This window comes from Desmodus rotundus, chromosome 1 (genome assembly GCF_022682495.2).
Source record: "Desmodus rotundus isolate HL8 chromosome 1, HLdesRot8A.1, whole genome shotgun sequence".
Taxonomy (NCBI): Eukaryota; Metazoa; Chordata; class Mammalia; order Chiroptera; family Phyllostomidae; genus Desmodus; species Desmodus rotundus.
This window is the reverse complement of record NC_071387.1, coordinates 56,511,857-56,531,804: the sequence shown is the minus strand read 5'-3', so window position 1 is coordinate 56,531,804 and position 19,948 is coordinate 56,511,857. Positions and strand designations below refer to the sequence as shown.

The following is a 19,948-nucleotide window of genomic DNA, read 5'->3' as shown; positions in this document are numbered from 1 at the left end:
CAATGGGCAGGATCGCTGTAATCTTGGGCGTCTGACTTGTTACCATAACGATGTATCACCTTTTGTCTTGCAGAGGATCAAATTCCCAGGGGCTTCCCTACCATCGACATGGGCCCACAGCTGAAGGTGGTGGAGCGCACACGCACTGCCACCATGCTTTGTGCAGCCAGTGGGAATCCGGACCCGGAAATCACTTGGTTTAAGGATTTCTTACCTGTGGACACAAGCAACAACAATGGCCGTATTAAGCAGTTACGATCAGGTAGGGTCTTGTTACTGTTTCCACAAACTCCTAGTAATTCTTTTTTTTAGCTTTCTCTCTCTTTATTTTTTTACTTAATTTTATTTATTTTTAATTTTTAGGTATTGATTTTTCTCCCTCTTCTCTTTCTCTGTTATTTAATGTGTTGTCCACGTTTGTGATGTCATAGCCTATTTCAGAGCCCGTCTTTCTTCTTCTCTGTGTGTTCTGCAGCTTCTGTTTAATCCACATTGCTCACTGCTGTGACTGTATTTTTGACAATTTTTTTTTAATTTACTGCTTTTCCGCAGTATTTGATGGATCCATTTTCTCTTTCTTTCTTCTTTCACTGTTTTCTTTTGAAACAAATTTATTTCAACATTGGACTTCATTCAGAACTTGCAAGGAGTTCCAATGGTTATATCCATTAAAAACCCAAATGTTCATATGAAACACTAAAATGATTCAATTTTATTAATGTGTGTTTTCTCTGTTGTTTCTACATTTGAACTCATCAAAATACCAAAGTTTAGTAAGTTTGTTCACCTCTACTTTCTTTCCACTAGTACATAAAACACAGAACTGCTGTTATCTCATGAGTAACCAGATGTGGTTTTTTTAAAGTCTTTTACAAAGCACCAGTGAGAGGAGGGGATTTTTTAAATTAATGCTGCTGTTATTATACTGTGGTGAGTGAGCATGTGTACACGTTAACCACAGTAGTGTGCGCACACGCTGAAAGCCTGTGAGCCCTCCCGTGACTGGACCTACAGAAGTCTGCTTTTGGTGTAGACTCCAGCTTTTGCCGCTTTCTCTCTCTCTCTCCTTGTTGCCTTTTTCTCCCTCTCCCATCCCCATCTCCAGTTTATTCCTTTTCTCTCTTTAAACTAAAGGTAGAGATAATTCTAAATTTCTTAAATTTTAGAGCCTGTCCCTAGGTAATTTCACAGGGACATTTACTAATAAACGGTTTACTTTGGCTTTGGTAGTAATATTGATATAGAATTCTGAGCTGTTTAACTGCCTGTCTTCCCCGAATTCTCAGCTTTTGACCTGTCCTGTGATGTTAAAGCGTCTTGTTAACTGCCTCTTTTTGCTTGTTGTCAGCAGAAATGTGTAGATTAGCATTGTTATTGTAAATAAAGACTTAATTATTCACATGTAACATAGATGATTTAGTATATAAAGCTTTAACTCTGAAAAATTTGTACCAAATTATAAGGAATATAATAATATTTTTATGCTGTCTTTCTTCTCTCCGTATTTAAATCTCCAGAATCTATTGGTAAGTGCTTAGTTCTGAAGCGCACTTCACCCCCACTAATTTCCATATTCAGATTATATTATTATTATTATTATTATTAATAAAATGCATGGCATGCATTTTACTAACTGTCAGTGTAGACACCAGACCTCCGTAGTGGCACGTACACGCACACGCACACAGAACTGTTTTCGTAAGGACACTGTATAGAGAAAGGAAAGAGTCCGCAAGTTAGATCACACAAGTGCAACACAATGAGTGGTATAAGATGTCCAATCAAGTGTTTGTATTTAGTTAGTCTTCAACATTTCCTGTGACAGTATATATATATATGTATATCTATATATATACTTAAATAGATTAGCCAGTATTTTCTAAATTGTCTTTGAAAAATATTGTTTAGTCCATTTTATTTTTTCTGAGACTATGAGGCATATAAGATAAATTCTGACCCGATATGACCCCAGACCTAAGAACTCAGTTGCTGCTCTGAGAAAGGCAGCGCTGCCCGTTGTGGTCTTTGCCCTCTGTGGTGTAATGCAACTTGCTTTTATGATCTAATAATACTATCTAATATATTCCTGTTTTACCAATATAGTAATTCAAGTTTCTTTTAAGACCTTATTTAATTCTGTAAATCTAATTTAATTCTTCTCCCCAGCCCTAGCCTCCTTCTTCTCGTACTAATGCTTCTTCTTTCTAATCTTATTTGCATTCATATTATCCACCCAGGTGGTACACCAATAAGAGGTAAGAGTGCTGAACTAACGTTCACAGAATGATCTTACTCATTCTTTCTGTCCTCCCATCACTGTCATCTCTGTCTTGTTTTCAGCATCATTCCGATAATGTCCATCAACTTTATTTTGTTTTCTCTGTACTGTTCGGTTATGATTGGTGACTCTCATGTTGTGAGTTTTCCTTTCCTTTTTCTTTTTCTCTTTGTTTTGTTCATTTCTTTCTTTATGAAAATGATTATTTCAGTTGTGATATGCTTCAAAGAAAGCATATCCAGGTCTTGAGACCACAGACCAGTCACAGCGTACCATCTGTCCCTCTTTTTTTCCTTTTCTTCTTCCTTTTTCCTTCTTTTTTCTTTTTTTTCTTCTTTTTCCTTTTTTTTTTGTCCAACCGGAGAAAAAAAAAGATCATTTTTTTTCTTCCTTAGCTGTTCTTGTTCTGGACCAAAGCCAAGATGGTCTGGAGAACAGTGCCAGACATGCAGAAGACAGCCTGGAACGCCTGCTTTTTGTCTTTATCTTTCAAAAGGTTTTTGCTTTTGTTCTTCAATCCTTTTTTCTCTTACTGTCTTAAAAGTCAGAGAATGACTCCCCTGTCCACCTGCTCCCACTCGCCTACAACCTGACAGCAATGCTTTTGTCCCCCACTTCTTTTTTTCTTGGATTACTCGCCTCTGGATTTTTGGATCTTCTGTCCTTCAGGCTATGGAAACAAAAGGTGCTCAGTATTCTTGGTGGTATGTTGTGTTGCTGGTTTTTCATACTTTGACTCAGTGTTCGTTTCTTGTATAATTCTTGTTTTGCATTTTTCTTGGGGTTTTGTGACACCACACTGCTAATCCCACTGGTGGATTTTGACGGGTGTCTTAGGGGATCCGTCTGGAGGCCCTCGAGCCACGGCTGGCTGGCTCGACCTCGCTCGCACAGGCCTTGCTTTTTAACTTTTTACAAACCTTCTAATTCAACTGTTCTTTGTTTTTCAGCAAATGTAATCAATGATTGTAAGTTGTGGCAAACTGTCTTTCTTTTCTTAAAAATCTGCATGTCTTAAGGGAGTTTTGTTTCTTTAAGTAATATTTTCATAATACATAATGACTAATTTTAATTTTTTTTTGCTTTGTGCAGCCTTTTTGTGTTCGCTGCGTATTTTTGGCTTTCTTCAGCAGAAGACTTTCTTGAAAACCCGGCCTGGTTTTTTTGAGCATACCTATCTTTTGCGCCACTTTTGATACCAAAATGAAACAAAACAAAACCAAAAATTAATCTTTTGTTTTATTTAAAAGCCATACTTCCTTGAAGCAGTCTCACCCATCTTCATTTTATTAGTCTAGGAAATAAGAGTGTTTAATTATGACTAGAATTCTTACTTGGGAAAAGAGATATTGTTTTCTTATGCTAGCATTGATGATGTAAAAAAAATAATCTCTATATGTTTTTCTCATCACATCATTTTCTGTCTGTGCACCTTAGCAAGAGATTGAATCGACGTTGAGCGGACCTTCGCTTTGCAGGGCTTTTCATATTGTTAAGAGGTTTAGTTTTCTGGACTGAGAAAGCCTTCTCTGACCATCTCTTTGGCAATATATTTTATATCCATACAGGCGCCCTTCAGATCGAACAGAGTGAAGAATCTGACCAAGGAAAATATGAGTGTGTTGCCACCAACAACGCGGGCACTCGCTATTCCGCCCCTGCCAATTTATATGTCAGAGGTAGGAATGACATAACCCTGGCATCGCCTCTTCGTTCAGGTTCAGGGAGAGTTGAGACACCCACAGCACCTGTGTTATTGTGTCAGGATTTAACAAGCTGATTTGCTAACATTTACAGTAGCTGAAGCATTTTAGTGAGTAGGGACTTAACAAGTGTAAATATGTCATTTAAAAACTTTGACCACTTTCAAATAAAACCTATCCTGAGGCTTGAAGTTTGTAAGTATCTGTGCATTTTTACATCTTGATTTCTGTTTTTACTGCATTGAACTGTGCTTGGCATTTGTTTGAGGTTTTCTCCTTCTTTTCCTTCTTTTTCTGTTGCTGTTTCTCTTCTGTTTCCTTTTTCAACCCGGAAATAACTGCTTGGTGTGCTACTAATCAGTTCCCTGTGCAACTCCAAGCATAAAAGGTGTTTGTGTCTTCAGGACCTCTGCTGTGGAGCTGTAAGGATAAAGCTTCTCACTCTAAAAAAGAAAAAAAGGTGCTACATGCAAATAGAGCAATTGTATTCTCTTCCTTCTTTTATACTTTCATATTTATAAACACGTTATTATGTATGTACATATATATGTGAATATATACACACATTTTTTTTAATTACTGACTTTCTCAGAAGTTTAGTCTTTTGATTGACATGGAACACTGATTATATTTTCATTAAAGATTAGTTGTTTTGGGGACAAGAATGAATGAGGATATCTTCATATTTTCTTATAAGAAATAGAAATGATTAAATTTTGAGCTTATGAATGGCTGTGCTTTTCATTTCAACTAGAAAGAAGTATTTCTTCTCCCCTGGAGTTTCCAAAGCCGGTTCCTGTAGTATTTTTTGTCCAGTAAAAAATGCTCTTATCCCAGTTCTACGTGTCTGTGAATAACCACAAGAGGCATGGGTGGGGGTGGGTATAGATAAGAGACTGAGAGGGCTTTAAGTTACAATAGGGCGGGTTCCCTTAGGAAGATATCTAGCTTGATTTTGAAATTTTTGTTTGAGATAATGTTGTTTTTGTGGGGTTGTTTTTTTCTCCTATGGCTCTCTGGCATCTAGGGTGGGAGAGTGTAAAGAAAACCGTTTCTTCTCCAAATTCTTTGAGAGCCCCTTGAACCTTTTCCTCACCGTGGCAACCTCCTTTGCTGCATGAGGCATGTGTACCTTCTTCGATGGAAAAATTTCAAAATGATGCTAGCTATTGGTTCTAATACCGTGTCAGCCTGTGAGGTATTGCTAACTTTTAGCTTAGATTGGAAGGGTTAACTAGAGCGAATACAAATGTTCAAGTAGCAGTTGAAAGCCTTGATACGGCCTTTTTACTCTCTCTGTGTTTCCCTTGTTTTTCTCCTTTCCTCATTTCATTGTGTTCTGCATCAAACCCCCTACATCCCTCAGAGCTGCGAGAAGGTTGGTGTGTTTTTTACTTTTTACCCACCTTACAAAACTATTAATTAAACCAATAACAAAGAATACAAATGAAATGAATGTAGCTGCATTGTGGTCTTCTTTTGGTTAATGGTATGTTTCAGCGGAGAATGCCCTGGCTGTGGCTTCCAGTGCTTGCTGGTGGTATCTAACTGCGGTGCATGATGGGAGAGAATGTCCCTGGGTGCATGGTAACGGGTCACACTTCACTCTCTCAGGTCCAGTGAACTTGGTCAGTGTTCCTGCTTTCCTTCCTGCGCCACTCCTCCCACCTCCCGCCCCACCTTTAATTTCTGTCTTACAAGGGTGCCTGCTGCCCACAGAATGACTTTGCAGTTGTTCCCTAATCCCAAGCATGAAGACTAAACTGTCCTCCGTTTTTCTTGATATGTTCTTTGACACCTCACAGTCTCCACTGGCTCCTGCTTGCTCTGTGTAACCTGTGAATTGGCTGCAGGAGGCATGCTTAGCTCTCTCGTTACTTTCCCTATGCCTGTCAATCACCTGTGAGGCCATCGCAGCGAGCCCTCTCCAATCAACGGAGGTTTATCTCAACCTTAAGTGCAGCCAAAAAGTTGACAGACAGAATTATTCATTCATTGTCTTCTTGGGGTTATGAGGTTGTTTGTTTATTACTTGATTTATGATTTTAAAAACATCACTTTCTTATCTGTATTTAAGCTATGCTCCTAACGATTACCTCTTGACCTAAAATACTCATGGTGTAAGCTTTTGCCAATAAAAGCCCAAGATGAAACCTGTGTCTCTTACCCTCTCCTTGCACTGTGTACTTAAACTTGACACATAAACATGCAGATTATCTGAAGCAGGAACACTGAACTGTAATTGCTTGGTAATTTTTTTGTGTCGTGGTATTTCAATATGGCCTCTTTTCGTAATGTCATGTGCCACTGTATGCGTTAGACGCTCCCTCTATTTGAACATAGGCATAAAAACCCTGTGACTACATTTTGTCGTCATCGTCTGTGTCGTCTTACCTTAGATATGAACTGAATGGAATCCTGAATGTCAAATACCCAGCTCCCTTTCTAAATTTGCAATCCTGACCTTTGACGGCCTAGCTTAATCTAATATCTTCCTACTTACACCCTCTCATCCCCTAAATTCCCGTCTCAGTCACCGAACTGTACGTTCTGCCTTTGTGTTTAGTTCTCTTACCCTGTTCCTTCTGCTGTCACGGTTGTCTTGGATTCCAGACATTTTCCCAGAGTCCTCAGCATGGGCCTTGAGACATCACCTTGTGCATGCCTGGCATGACTCAGTCTGGTACCTTCACTGGCGTTGGCTCTGTTTCTTCTTCTGTGACCGTGATGCGATATGTATACATATTTCTGTGTTCGGCCCAGTGTTAGTGTGAGGTCTGGAGGCTGCATCTTCTCCGAGTCTGAAAGCAAATCAATTGTACTTCCTCTGTACTCTCGATGATGTTTTCCGGAGCTTGGATGTAACAGTGTGGTTCCACACGTACACTCCCAGCAACTGGAAGTACACAGCACGGTGGTTGGTTTTTGATACCCAACTTAAACCTGCTGGTGACCTTCCAGTCCCCTTTTTCGCATATACATGAGTGCATAGAATCATTGTTATATGCATGTATGTATATGTTTTGTGTTTATCTTATGCATGATGTTTGTGTATTTTAGTTTGTAGATAGTTTCTTTGTGGGGCCCTTATAGGTCTGAATCAGCTTTTGTATGAATGTGTCTAAGATATCAGTGACCAAACTAAATAATTTCTTTGCGTGTATACACATACCACACTTGTTTGGTCTGTATTATCCACAGTTTTTCTTTGTTTTGTTTTTGGACAATCCACAATATGTCCCAGTTGTTTAATTTTGTCTGTACAGTGCATGTCATCTGTTTAACAAGCCATTTTTCTTGCCTTGTATATTTTATCATTTCCCCCTGTGTTTTGTTCCAGTTCGTCGTGTCCCACCAAGATTCTCTATCCCCCCCACTAATCATGAAATCATGCCAGGTGGAAGTGTTAATATCACCTGTGTGGCGGTGGGGTCACCGATGCCTTATGTGAAGTGGATGTTGGGGGCAGAAGACCTCACACCTGAAGACGATATGCCAATAGGAAGAAATGTCCTAGAACTGAATGATGTAAGACAGTCGGCAAATTACACCTGTGTTGCCATGTCAACACTGGGTGTCATCGAAGCAATAGCACAGATCACTGTCAAAGGTATGCTCAGTGGTTCACACTCTGAGGGTCTGGCTTCCCTCAAGTCACCTGACTGACGCCTCTGTAAAGACTGTCCTCGCAATTCTAAAGGGAATCTGTTCATTGTTCACTGTCATAGTCTAATCAGCCTATGGTACCACATAAGGTACACATATATATGAAAGCAGTTTCTCTCCCAAAAGTATTGGCAGCCTAAGAAGCAGTGATCATCAAACTACTGACCAGCCAGCTGGGCCCAGGCACTACCCCGGCAGAATGAGGAATGCTGGGCACGATCGACTGTCACGGGAGGACTGCAGCCTGCAAGTTTCATATTAATCCACAACTTTGATAAGAGTCACATGGTAGCAAAACCCCAATAACTTGTATTGAATGTCAAAAATACTGAAGACAAACAGAAAAGAAAGTTATAGTTAACATGGTTAAATAATAGATCCTTTTCATTTCTTTAATGGGCCCCACCATTAAAAATCAAAATGCAAGTGGATTTGTATTCCTTTAGCTTTACCTTCTCACCTTGGATTGGTGAAGTGCTCAAGAAATATTCTGTCCTTGAAATAGTACACTAAATATAACCAAAGTACTATACTCCACAGGTATTTTTGAATCAAAGAGAGAAAAAAGTGAGTGTGTGAAGGGTACTGTTTTTACCCAGTGTTTATAGATTTTTAAAACACTTCTGCAAAATAGGTCAGACTGAGGATGCCCTGAAGTTTCTGCAGATATCTGGAACGATTGTAAAATAAACACAAATTATCTTCCCTTCCTAAGAAATGCAAAATACATTGTTATTGTTGGTGGTGTATTTCCAACCAAGCATATGTATCAAATATATGCCTTATAAAATCAGTCAGATGGTAAGAGAACAAAGGTACACACCATCAGTAACGTTAAACCATTTAAAATAGTAACAATATATTGCATATACTTAACTGTATTAAACATACTTATCCATTCATAACAGACACAAATTTCACACTCTACAATAAATGTGACTTAGCAATATTTTTACTTGCCTTAAAAATTCAGAAAGAAGTCTAGGGAAAATATGGATTACCTACTTCCTTAAAAAATGACAGGCCAGATTGTTTAAACAAATATCCTTTTCATTATTTTTAGTAAAATCTCTTAGCCAGATATTACTGCTCTATGCTTCTTAGAGTGATGTGCAAATAATAATCACCTTTCTCATAATAAACATTTCAGCTTTAAATATGTGAAGGTTTACTGGAAATCTTCAGAGATCAAAAGCAGGAGTCACATTAAACTAATATCGTGTTCAACTTCTTATCTTTATTTCCCTGGCTCTTGCTATTTCCCTACCTTCTTCACCTCAAAAGTAAATGAAACGTAAGGGTGAATCTTGAAGGCAAAAAGTGAACCAACACAAAAACAGCAGCTTGAAGAGAGTGAGGAGAATGAGTCCTGACTCATTTATTCAGTAGGTCATTTCACAATGAATGACAAACCTGCTCCACTGCTAGGCAGAGTTCTAACTATGGAGGATATTTAGTCTGCTGCTCTTGAAAAGCTGTCATTCTAGGGAGTATTGTACTTTCTGCCTTCATATCAACAAGGAAAAAGGGGTACGAAAGGGCCGATTTGTGAGTGTTACCTTCCGAGTTGTCTCCCAAAAGTTGGTGGTGTGTTCTCCCCTGATGACTGTGCCTTTGGGAGTCGTTGTCCAGAGACAGGCACATGAGGCCACCGGTGCAGAGGGTTTGGATTCTCAATTGGCGGCATTTTCAGTTGTGCTCTTCTGCTGAAAGGAAAAAAACTGGATCTCTAAAAGATGGATTTAATTACAAATATTTGTAATTCAGGTATTACTGGTGGGGAATATAAAATACATACTATTACAATAATACTTTATTCTTACTGAATTTATTGGGGCAACACTGGTTAATAAAATTGTGTAGGTTTCTGGTGTACAGTTCTGTAACACATCATCTGTAGGTTGCATTGTGTGTTTCCCACCCCAAGTCACGTCTCCTTCCATCACCTTTTATGCCCCCCATACCCTCTTCTCCTTCCCCCCACTCTCCTTTCCCTCTGGTAACCACGATACTCTTGTCTATGAGATTTATTTTTTTGCTTAATTCCTTTATCTTTTCTTACATAATATTTTAAAAAGTGACTTGTGAATATGTTTTAATTTAGATTCTTCAGCATTTTTTAATATAAAGTAAAAACATGAATTTGAAATTAATTCAGAATTACTATTCTTATTTCAACATCTTGGTTAGATTATTGATGAGAAAATTATAATAATATTACTTATGTCTTACAACTGGAAAACAATATGGATATCATTCTTCCATAGCAATTTAATATCAAATCAATGTATTCTAAAATACTTTCAATGTATTATTTTCAACATTTATTGGTATTTAGTTATGTCATTTATACCTTAAAGCAAGTGGCTAATTGGCTAAGCTTATAATAATAGTAATAATTGCAAATAATATTTTTGAGGGTACCAGATACATGCTAAGAGCATTACTGGATTAGGTCATCAATCACCAGAGCAAACTCATGAAATAGAGTTACCCACCTGTACAGTTCCAGTCACACAGTGCTGCTTGTTTTTCACATGAGAAAACGAAAGCAGAGCGAGGTAAGGCAGCAGATTCAGAATCACACGGCTGGTAAGGGGTGGATCTGTACACAAGCCCCAAAGTACAGTGCTGTGACGCCCTTCTAGTAAAACGGGACTTGTTGTGGATGCGTGCCTTAGCATACTTCCCTGAGCATGTAGAACACAATTCTTTGCTGTAATTTCTTCTAATTAAATGTGTAGTAGATGTATGATTCTGTCACTTCAATAGTAGAGTTTATGGACTCTTAAAACGTCTTAGAGATGGTGGGTACTGACTATCTTTTTTTTCTCCCTCCACCCGCACCAAGCCTTACCCAAACCTCCAGGAACTCCTGTGGTGACTGAGAGCACAGCCACAAGCATCACACTGACGTGGGACTCTGGGAACCCTGAGCCTGTCTCTTACTACATCATTCAGCATAAACCTAAAAACTCTGAGGAACCTTACAAAGAAATCGATGGGGTAGCGACCACACGCTACAGTGTCGCTGGACTAAGTCCCTACTCAGATTATGAATTCAGGGTTGTCGCCGTTAATAACATCGGGCGTGGGCCTCCCAGTGAGCCCGTGCTAACGCAGACCTCAGAGCAAGCGCCCTCCAGTGCCCCACGGGACGTCCAAGCACGGATGTTGAGTTCCACCACCATTCTGGTGCAGTGGAAGGAACCTGAGGAGCCGAACGGACAGATCCAAGGTTACAGAGTTTATTATACGATGGATCCCACTCAGCACGTCAACAACTGGATGAAACACAATGTAGCTGACAGCCAAATCACTACTATTGGCAACTTAGTGCCCCAGAAAACGTATTCTGTCAAAGTCCTGGCTTTTACCTCAATTGGAGATGGTCCTCTTTCGAGTGACATACAAGTGATCACTCAGACAGGAGGTAAGTCTAGGTGTGGATGGGGAGCCGGGCAGGAGGGAGGAGTTGATGCTAACAGGTGGGAAGGAAAAAAACGAACAAAGATGTTATACATTTTAATTTTTGAGACTTAGAGTTTCTAAGTGAGGGGTTCAGATAAGGCATCTGGAAAGGAAATAGGTGTAGACACCCGAGAGACTAAATAATCGTGTAAGTACAGGGATGATGCATAGAACATCCTGTCCTCGTCATTTGTACCCAGACGACTTGAAGACTTTCCTGTATGACATGGATGAATGCATCCTCCATGCAGCACTTGGGAAACAAAAGAACCATTCCTGTTTATATGCTAAGAGAATAGTGTCAACAGCTATTTAATTTATGAAAGATTGGATAGTTGAACATAAAGTTGAAAATAAAACCATCTGTCAAGGCCTTGGATATTTAAATGGCTTATATTTGCCAGGAAGCTACTTGCTTAAAAATAAATATTCTCCCAATGTATTTTTGATGTTTTTTTTTTATTTTTGTATGGCCTTGGGGGAAGGAAGACAGCTACCAAGATCTAGGATCACACGTTAGGGCCTGCTTCATTCGTTTTACTGGGCATTGGAGCAGATGCCAAACTCTTTTATGAAGAAAAAGTTGGCATTGCCACTGGTTTTATTTTCATACGTGGTTTTATTTTTATTTATTTTACAAATCAAACCTCTCTGATGTTTGAGTTGAAGTGCTGGGTTTTGACTTGGGTTAGGAATGTAACGTAGCAGCTTGCTTCTACAGTTTACTCCTGAACATCTGAGAGCTATTCATTTGACTCCTTACAGCCTTGGCTCCTCTAAAACTTGGGTCAAGCTAGGAGTGTCTTGGTTTGTTCTGATAATTTTATAAGAATCATATTATTGGAGTTAGTATCTGTAATCTAGAGGTATGTAACTCATTGGTGATCTTGGGCATGAATTAGTGAATTTTCTCAGGTATCAGAATTCGATAAAACTGTTTAATCACTGACTTCCTTTCATGTCATGGGCTTTGTGAATCAATGACTATGTCTGCCATTTGCCCTGGCTACTAGGAACCTCAGGACATAGTTACAGCCACACGGGCTGTATTGCATTTCCATACCATTATTTGGTTCTCGCTGGTTTGTTCATGGATTTACAATTTTCTTGAGTGGTATGAAAGATAATTATAAAAATACCTTTGACCACAATTACACTAAAACCATCCATATGTTTCCCCTACTTGACTTTTGCAGTTCTTCTGCATTTATTTGCTATATTAATATACAGAAAAATACTGTTGATTCACTTCAATTGTTATATGTTTCTCATTGGAAAATACAGAAATCTGTGAATCTTGTTCTTTTCCTTGATTGAAAGTGGTCAACTGTTATTGAGATTGTTTTATACTGTTTTAGCAGCTCCAGGACCATCCAAAGATACAAGAAAGTATGAGGAGAATATATCCCTATAATCCACTTTTAGTCTTTTTTTCTGATTTTTCGGCTGTATTATTTTTGAAATCCCTGGTCTTGGAGTAATATAATCAGGGATTGCATCACAGTCTAAGACTGTGAACCTTGGACAAGTTACTTCATCTCTCTGAACTTTAGTTTTCTCATCTAAAATGATAACCACCTCACAGAGATTAGGGATTTCACTCATTTCACTGGACTGCTGTCACGAAAACGCCACACACTGGGTGGCTTAAACTGCAGGAACTCACTGCCTGTCTGTTCTAGTGGCTAAAAGGCCAACATCAAGGTGTCAGCAGAATTGGTTCCCAGTGAGAGCTGTGAGGGGGTTCCGGCACTTGCTGGCAATCTTGGCTGTTCCTTCACTGTGGAAGCATCACCCTGACCTCTCTGTCTACAGTGGCATATGTCATTCTCTCTGGTACATGTCTCTGTGTCCAAATTCCCCCTTTTATAGGATACCAGTCACAGTGAGTTAGGACCAAACTAATGACCTGGTTTTAACTCATGACCTCTACAACAACCCTGCTTCCAAATAGAGTAGCATAATGAGGTTCTGGGGGTTAGGGATTCAGTATGAACTTTTGTGGGACATTTAAACCCATAACAGAGCTAGAGATTAGACAATAGACAGAAATGCTTTATAACTTAACAAGTAATGTAAATTATCATTATAATCATAAGAGCTAAAATGTGCTGGGCACTCTGCTGTGAACTTTGCATGTATCCGTACTGCCCAGTTAGATTGATATGGAATTATCCCATTTGCCAATGAGTAAATTGAGGATCAAAGAAAATAAAAAGATTTAGGATCTTGCTTTGGGTCATAAATGGCAAAGCAGAATTTAAATCTGGGTACCCTAGATACTTCTGAACACCATTATCTCTCTAATTAATAATTTGCAAATGTGATAGTTTTAATGCCTACTAGGCTTTTGTGCCCACGAGTTGTTCAATAAATGAATAGAGATAGGAAATACAGTGTAGTCATTTATTCATATCTTTATTTAAGGATTATATATAATGTATCTCTGCAATACTTGAGGTGGCTATTATCCCAGTACAAAAGTGTGTTAAGCTATTTAGATATGAAAAAATAAGTTTATCTGAAAGAAGTAGAAGGGAATTCCTTTTTTATAAAAGGTTATTATACTCAGTCACGAAATTTGATTCTAACTTTTCTAACCACAGATTTAAACACAGAAACCTATAATGTTTTATAACCCCTTTTCTGATAACAAAAAGCTTCAGCTAAATAACTTTGTTTAATCTTTGTTCCAGAAACCAAATAGTTTCTGGAAATAAATTCAACTAAAACATAAGCATTCTTGGGAGTCATGAGAATCCTTATGTTCAGAACACAGAATAAGAGGCAATCATGCCTTTGGTCACGGTTTATTGAAAGATATAGAACTGATGTTTAAATAGACCTTTGTTTTTATTTTCTATATTACCAGCAGCCATAAATGTAGAATAAATCATAACTCAGTGAAGGTAGTATTATGACAGGGGAATTGAATTAATGTAGTCTAGGGACTCTGAAACTAGAAAAATCTAGATGAATGGGTCACAAGTGTATTAGAATAGTTGTCCCCAATCTCTTCTAGACATTTTATACATTGAGATATTTCCAAGAACCTTCCATGATAGTTGCACTTTTAATGCCCATTGATTGAGGCGATATATGATGACATAATGACTTGTGCCTGCCAAGATCAATAGGCTAAAAAAATCTTCCAAAATAGCACAATGATTTGATGGGTACTGTAGGCTTAATTAACAAAGGCCATTGGATGTTAGTGGATAACTGCCAAACACAATGATGTGAGATCCCGATATAATTAGTGCTGAGCTGCTCCTTTTTCTTGCTGCTGACTAGCTATTTCTTGGGATCACTGCTAAGCAAAAATCATAAACCATTAGGAAATGTTCTTTTGGTCAGGTTATATGAAATTTAAAGACATGATTACTTTCCCTGCAATTTTACTTTTTCTCTATGAGAATTTACTAATTAATAATGTGTATGAATTTCTCAAGTGTGTTTTAATTTCATATACAGAGAGGGAAAAAAAATTTATGTGTCGTATATCTGAAATGTATTCATTTCTTTTTGGTATTTTTAATTCCCTGATACTCACATTCCCATTCTTGTTTAAAATCAGATCCTTAGGAAACAGTGTTTAGTAACAAAGTGAGTTTAAGAGGGAAGTTATCACTTTTGTTCTTATCTAAGATTACTGTCTCATGTTAATATATTAATATAAGTGGAGGGTTGATATAATTTGTATATTTTTGATCTAGGGTAACTATGTATTTTATAAAATTGCAAATGAAACTCTGATAAAGAAATGTAATAAATTACATTTTAAACCTAATGCAGTAAAATGAATGTTGTTTGATGTTCATGTTAATCGGAGGCATTCTAAATCTTTTAAATTTCTTTTTTAATTTAAACATCTTTTTTTTGAACTTTCTTTAGAAAACATATTTGACCTCTAATTCTTCTATATACTTAATAGATTCTTGGGAAAAGTCTACTGACTTACATTTGTATAGCTTAATAATGTAGGTTTGGAAAGAAAGAATTATATACATTTTCTAACTGAATACTAATGAGTGTTACCAACTTTAAACATTTTGAGGAAGATAATTCTACAAATTCTGGGCATTTCAAAATTGTTAAAGTAGAAAACTACTTTTAGAGATATTGTACTTTACATTTCCAGGACTTTTAAAAAATCATTTTATTAGTGTATGTCAACAGGATGCCTATATCAACAAACTAAAAAAGACTGACATCCAATAGCCAAAATGACAAGCCCAATTTAAATGGTTTCTCTAAATAGTTTTACAAATGAGTAAAGGAGCTCTGGATGTAAATAACAGCTGTAATAAAATGTAACATTTTCTTCTTGATACTTAATGACAATTGAAAGTAAGATTTGTGCAGGTGCTTATGTATTAAGTACTTACTTTGTCCATGATATACCGTGGCACTTACAAAGCAGACTCCTTGTTTGGAATTTTGTTTTACTACCACTATAATTCTGGCTGTTGCTTTTACTGTTTTTCAATTAATTATCAATATGCTAGATACACATAGTTTGAAATACATACCTTATTAAAGTACTGGATGTTTTGGCAATACTAGGCTTTCTAGTCTCTGGTACTAGTTCATATTTATAAATGGCTAGATGAAGTGGCAGTTCAGTTATTTAATATGTGCTAACCTTTTTCTCCTTAGAGATACACCCTACATTTTGCTCTTGATCTCTTCCAATATTACCAGCATTTCAGATGACCTGCAGATTTTTTCTTCATTTCTTATTTATTCTCCATTCTCTGTCTTTAGGTTGCCTTCTGATATTTTTATAGAGTATAATGTTACTGCTGCTCAAATACTTTCCATTTATCAATGGGATTATAATCTTATTTATGAGAGCTGATAGTTCATACTTATATTTCTTTTTGGGTATTAAATAAGTAAATGAAAAAGAATATAATCTTGACACCACTTTACAGAATATAAGGATCTCTTACATAGAATTTTAAAGAAAAAATTGTATTTCTACTTTAATTTCTTCTTTTTACATCTAAATCCTAAATTTGGTTTATGGTCAATATTATCGCATTCCCCTTTTTCATATGGAATAATTGCCCGTAAGTTTCTGGTTGGGTTGTTTTTATTTGCCCATGAGTTACTCTGAACTTCAGAGCTTCCCATAAAATTTATGTTCAGGTAATTGGTGAGGGAAATGCTACAACACAGAAAAGCTCTTAAATAAAATAAAGTAGACATAGACACACAAAAAGTGAATGCTAGTAAGTTTGAGGTATAAAGACTGTGACAGCATTAAAACATGTTACATATATGTGTGCTTGTGTAGCGGGCATAAAACACAACTATTAACATTTCCTAATAGAACCTCAGGAGCCACGGTATTTGGTATAAAACTCCAGCTGTCAGATGATGAAGCATCCCCGTGTCTCCCTGTAGAGAAAATAAAGATGACAGTTTGCGGTCCCCTGAAGTGTTCGTTCATATACATACGTTATCATCATTAGGACACATGTGTTTGGGGAACATCAAAATAAATCCATTAATTTCACAGCTCTTTTCTTTTCCTTTGATGCCTCAGCTTTGTTGTTGTTTCGACTAGGACTGGAGAACCCTGAGGAGACAGTAGCTGTAGGTAAACTCTCCATTCCCATGAAAGCCGGAGCAGTGGCAACCCTGAGGCATTCGTGAGCACAGAGCCTGACATCACATAAAGATCTTTTCAAACACCAGTGCACGTGCTGGATTCCATCTGCAGGCACAGTTAGCCCCGTACAGTATTTTTCAAATGACTTCAATTAAGTTAATTTCCAATTGTTAAAAATGTAAGATTTTACCTAGAAGGTATCTTAGCAACTTGTGTTGAAAAATCAGAAGCTCGGGCAAGACTGGGCCCATATTCCAAAAAACAGCACTGTCCTGGTGCTGAGCCTCACCAGCTCCCTCAGGTGGGCCGGGCCGGGCCGGGCCGGGCCGGGCAGTCTCCACGGGTCCCAGGCTCCACGTGGCCTCTGCACTCATTCATCTTAGTGGCCTGCCTGACACCTCTAGGCATTTATGTTTCTACCACCATTTTAAAATCTACTTAATTAAATTATCCTGCAAATTATTTCAAAAGAGGGAGACCATGGAAGCAGAGGAGGAGATCCCCTTAAGTATTAGTGTTAAGAGACGTTCCATGAAGTCACCTGGCCACTACTTTGTTCAGGAATAAAATACAGTACACCCTCTGAGACTGACGTGCCCATTTGACTCATTACTTCGGAGTGAGCTCCTAATGGAACCAAACAGCATTGGAGAACTACACGCGGTTTGTGTCACTAAACAGGGATGAAATATGGAGGCCTACCGGGGATTCATTCAAGACAAATTAAAAGGTAGAAAGTAAACAGTTTAAGTAAGAAAAACTTAATTAGATTTCCAAGATGTTTTCAATCAGTGTCACTTAATTTATTAGTAGAATTAGGCAGGGGGGAAATACGTAACAAGCAGTTATTATCCTGAGAGCCGCCCTTCAAAACTCTCCGTGTTTTAAATTCTTGACAGTACTGGCTGTGTTCTGGTTTGGTTTAAATCATGAGTTAGCACAGGCTTTCTTCTCTCCCAGACCTGTGGAAGTATGGGGGAAGAAAAAAGGGAATAAAACTAGAGAAAATAAGTGATTATACGCATATGTGTGTGGCGTGTGTCTGTCTGTGTGTAGTTTTAGCCTGAGAAACCCTCCCATTACGTGAATATTAGAATCCAATCGTAATTTCCCCATCTGTCTAATGGTTCTGGGCCTCCATGGCTGCTGCTGCCAGTGTTTTTGGTATTTCTCTTTTAGGAATAATACATTTGCTATTTGTTTTCCTGTTTGCCTATTTGCTTTTTATTTCCCTCTGTTGCTCCTTCTCTTGCTCTTGATCTTTTATCTTCTTTTGTCTCAGTCTGAACGATTGTGTTAGGTCACCCACTGGGCAGGTGCTTTAAAAAAATATATAAAGAATACGCTGTTACCCTGTTCAGAAAGTACATTCCCAGAGGCATCAAATTAATGAGTATCTCAAGGCCTGTGATACAAAAAGGGAGAAAAGATGATGAATGGAATTAGAAACAGGAAGCCTTAAGCACCCGTCCAAACCTGTGTGCGTGCAGGCTGCACATGCGCAGGCGCGCGCACACACAGACGCACAGGTTAACAGGGAGGACTGGAATGAGGGGTTAACTAGGGATCCCAGGAACCATTCTGCTAGGTCCCTTTAGACTTTAATCTCTTTTTAAACAAAAGGCAGTTTTTAAATCATACTACACAGACATGATTACAAAAAGAATGTCTTTCCAAAGATCTTGTTTCTTAAGAAAATGACGGTTCAAGTATTATTTAATAACTTAAATTTATACATCAGCTACAAATTACATTATTTTACATGTTTGTGAATGTTTATGCTCATTTGCCAAAAATGCTTTAGATTTTTTTTTTGCCTCTGGTATGAAGTACAAATCACTGTCCTTGATTTTTTTTTATTAAATAAACACTGAATTTTCAAGTGAATTTGTAGAAGTATGGACATCTGTTTAGCTATAGCACTTTGAAACATGCCACAATATCAGGGGTATGTCAAAACCACCTAATCAAATTTAGGTAGTTTTTTTTATGATCAAAAATTTTCATGGCCTTCAAAGCATGGGTACCGACCAATGAGAGCAGGCGTTGTGGAAGAACAGGGTAAGGTTAGGCCTGCCGGTGATGCCCTGCAGTGTGTTAGCCACGTATAGTAGATGGAGGACCTGATGGGAATTAGGTGTTAACTTGGACATCAGGGTTAGTCAACTAACTGTAATATAACATTTGAGTAAAGTGTTCTCAAATCTGACATACAGCCCTTTCAAATTGTCTATTGCATGAGTTACAGGACTAATATGAGAGGTATGGATTCTACCCATTTTAGTATATTAAATGAGTGTATTTTTGATAATAAGTGGTCTATAAACTTTTTAATTTGTGTAGTAATTTAGCTCCCTATCACTAGGGACAATATTAAATTTAATATTGGGTCTAGTGTATTAAGGCATTTGAAGTTATCGAGGGATTAGAAGTAGTTATTTGTAAGTGATAGTTTATCTCCCTTCATTTTGCAACAATTTCTTAAAATGTAGATAGGTAAGAAAAAAATGCTAAGTGATTCTGGTAGCCTATAGGTGTGTGAACATTGAAAGTTAAATGCAATGCTAGAGAATAAATTCCCATTTAGTTTCAAAATGGCAATAACTTTTTATGTATTTAGCACTCATTATGATTTAGGCAATATTAATTACAAAATGCATTATATAAATCATCTCACTGATTATGTACAACGTTATGAAGTAAATAATTTTATTATATGCAAAATTGAATTCAGAGACTAATATATTCTACAGGGTCCGGCAGAAGTTAAGGCCTGCTTGAGTGTGGTTCGTAGGGTAATAATATGGGTGTAATAATTTATAGTTTTAATTTGAGCATTTCACCTAAAATGTCATATGGCATGCTTGAGTGTGCTATCGTTATGTTACAGAATTACATGCTTATGATTTTGTAATAAAAGAAAGGGGCATTATTTGTGTTGGACCCTGTATATTTGCTAGTTCTGTATCTTGTATAAATATCCTACCCCTCAAGGACAAGGATAGTATTCATAACATTGACCTTGTTCCTTAAAGGAGGAAAATGGGCTTTATATACACAAGTTTATCTGGACATTGTAAAAAAAAAAAAAAAAAAGACCTAGCACTCTATTAAGCTGATGATACATGTGGTCACGTTTTGAAAGGTTCAAACAGATGCACTAATGAAAGAACTCGTGCATATTTATGGTGATAGTAAGCTCCTTTGCCT

The 19,948-nt window shown here is 37.6% G+C and overlaps 1 protein-coding gene across 16 annotated transcripts in view; it reads left to right on the top strand.

Moving 5' to 3' along the window:
* PTPRD (protein tyrosine phosphatase receptor type D) overlaps positions 1–19,948 on the top strand; it is a 517,292-nt gene that overhangs the window by 312,270 nt on the left and 185,074 nt on the right. For all 16 annotated transcript variants that reach the window (XM_053924461.2, XM_053924474.2, XM_053924452.2 and 13 more), the window contains exons 5-8: positions 74–262; positions 3,847–3,957; positions 7,322–7,591; positions 10,499–11,080. In XM_053924461.2, coding sequence (XP_053780436.1) covers positions 74–262; positions 3,847–3,957; positions 7,322–7,591; positions 10,499–11,080 — 1,152 coding nt within the window. The remainder of the gene's footprint in view (positions 1–73; positions 263–3,846; positions 3,958–7,321; positions 7,592–10,498; positions 11,081–19,948) is intronic.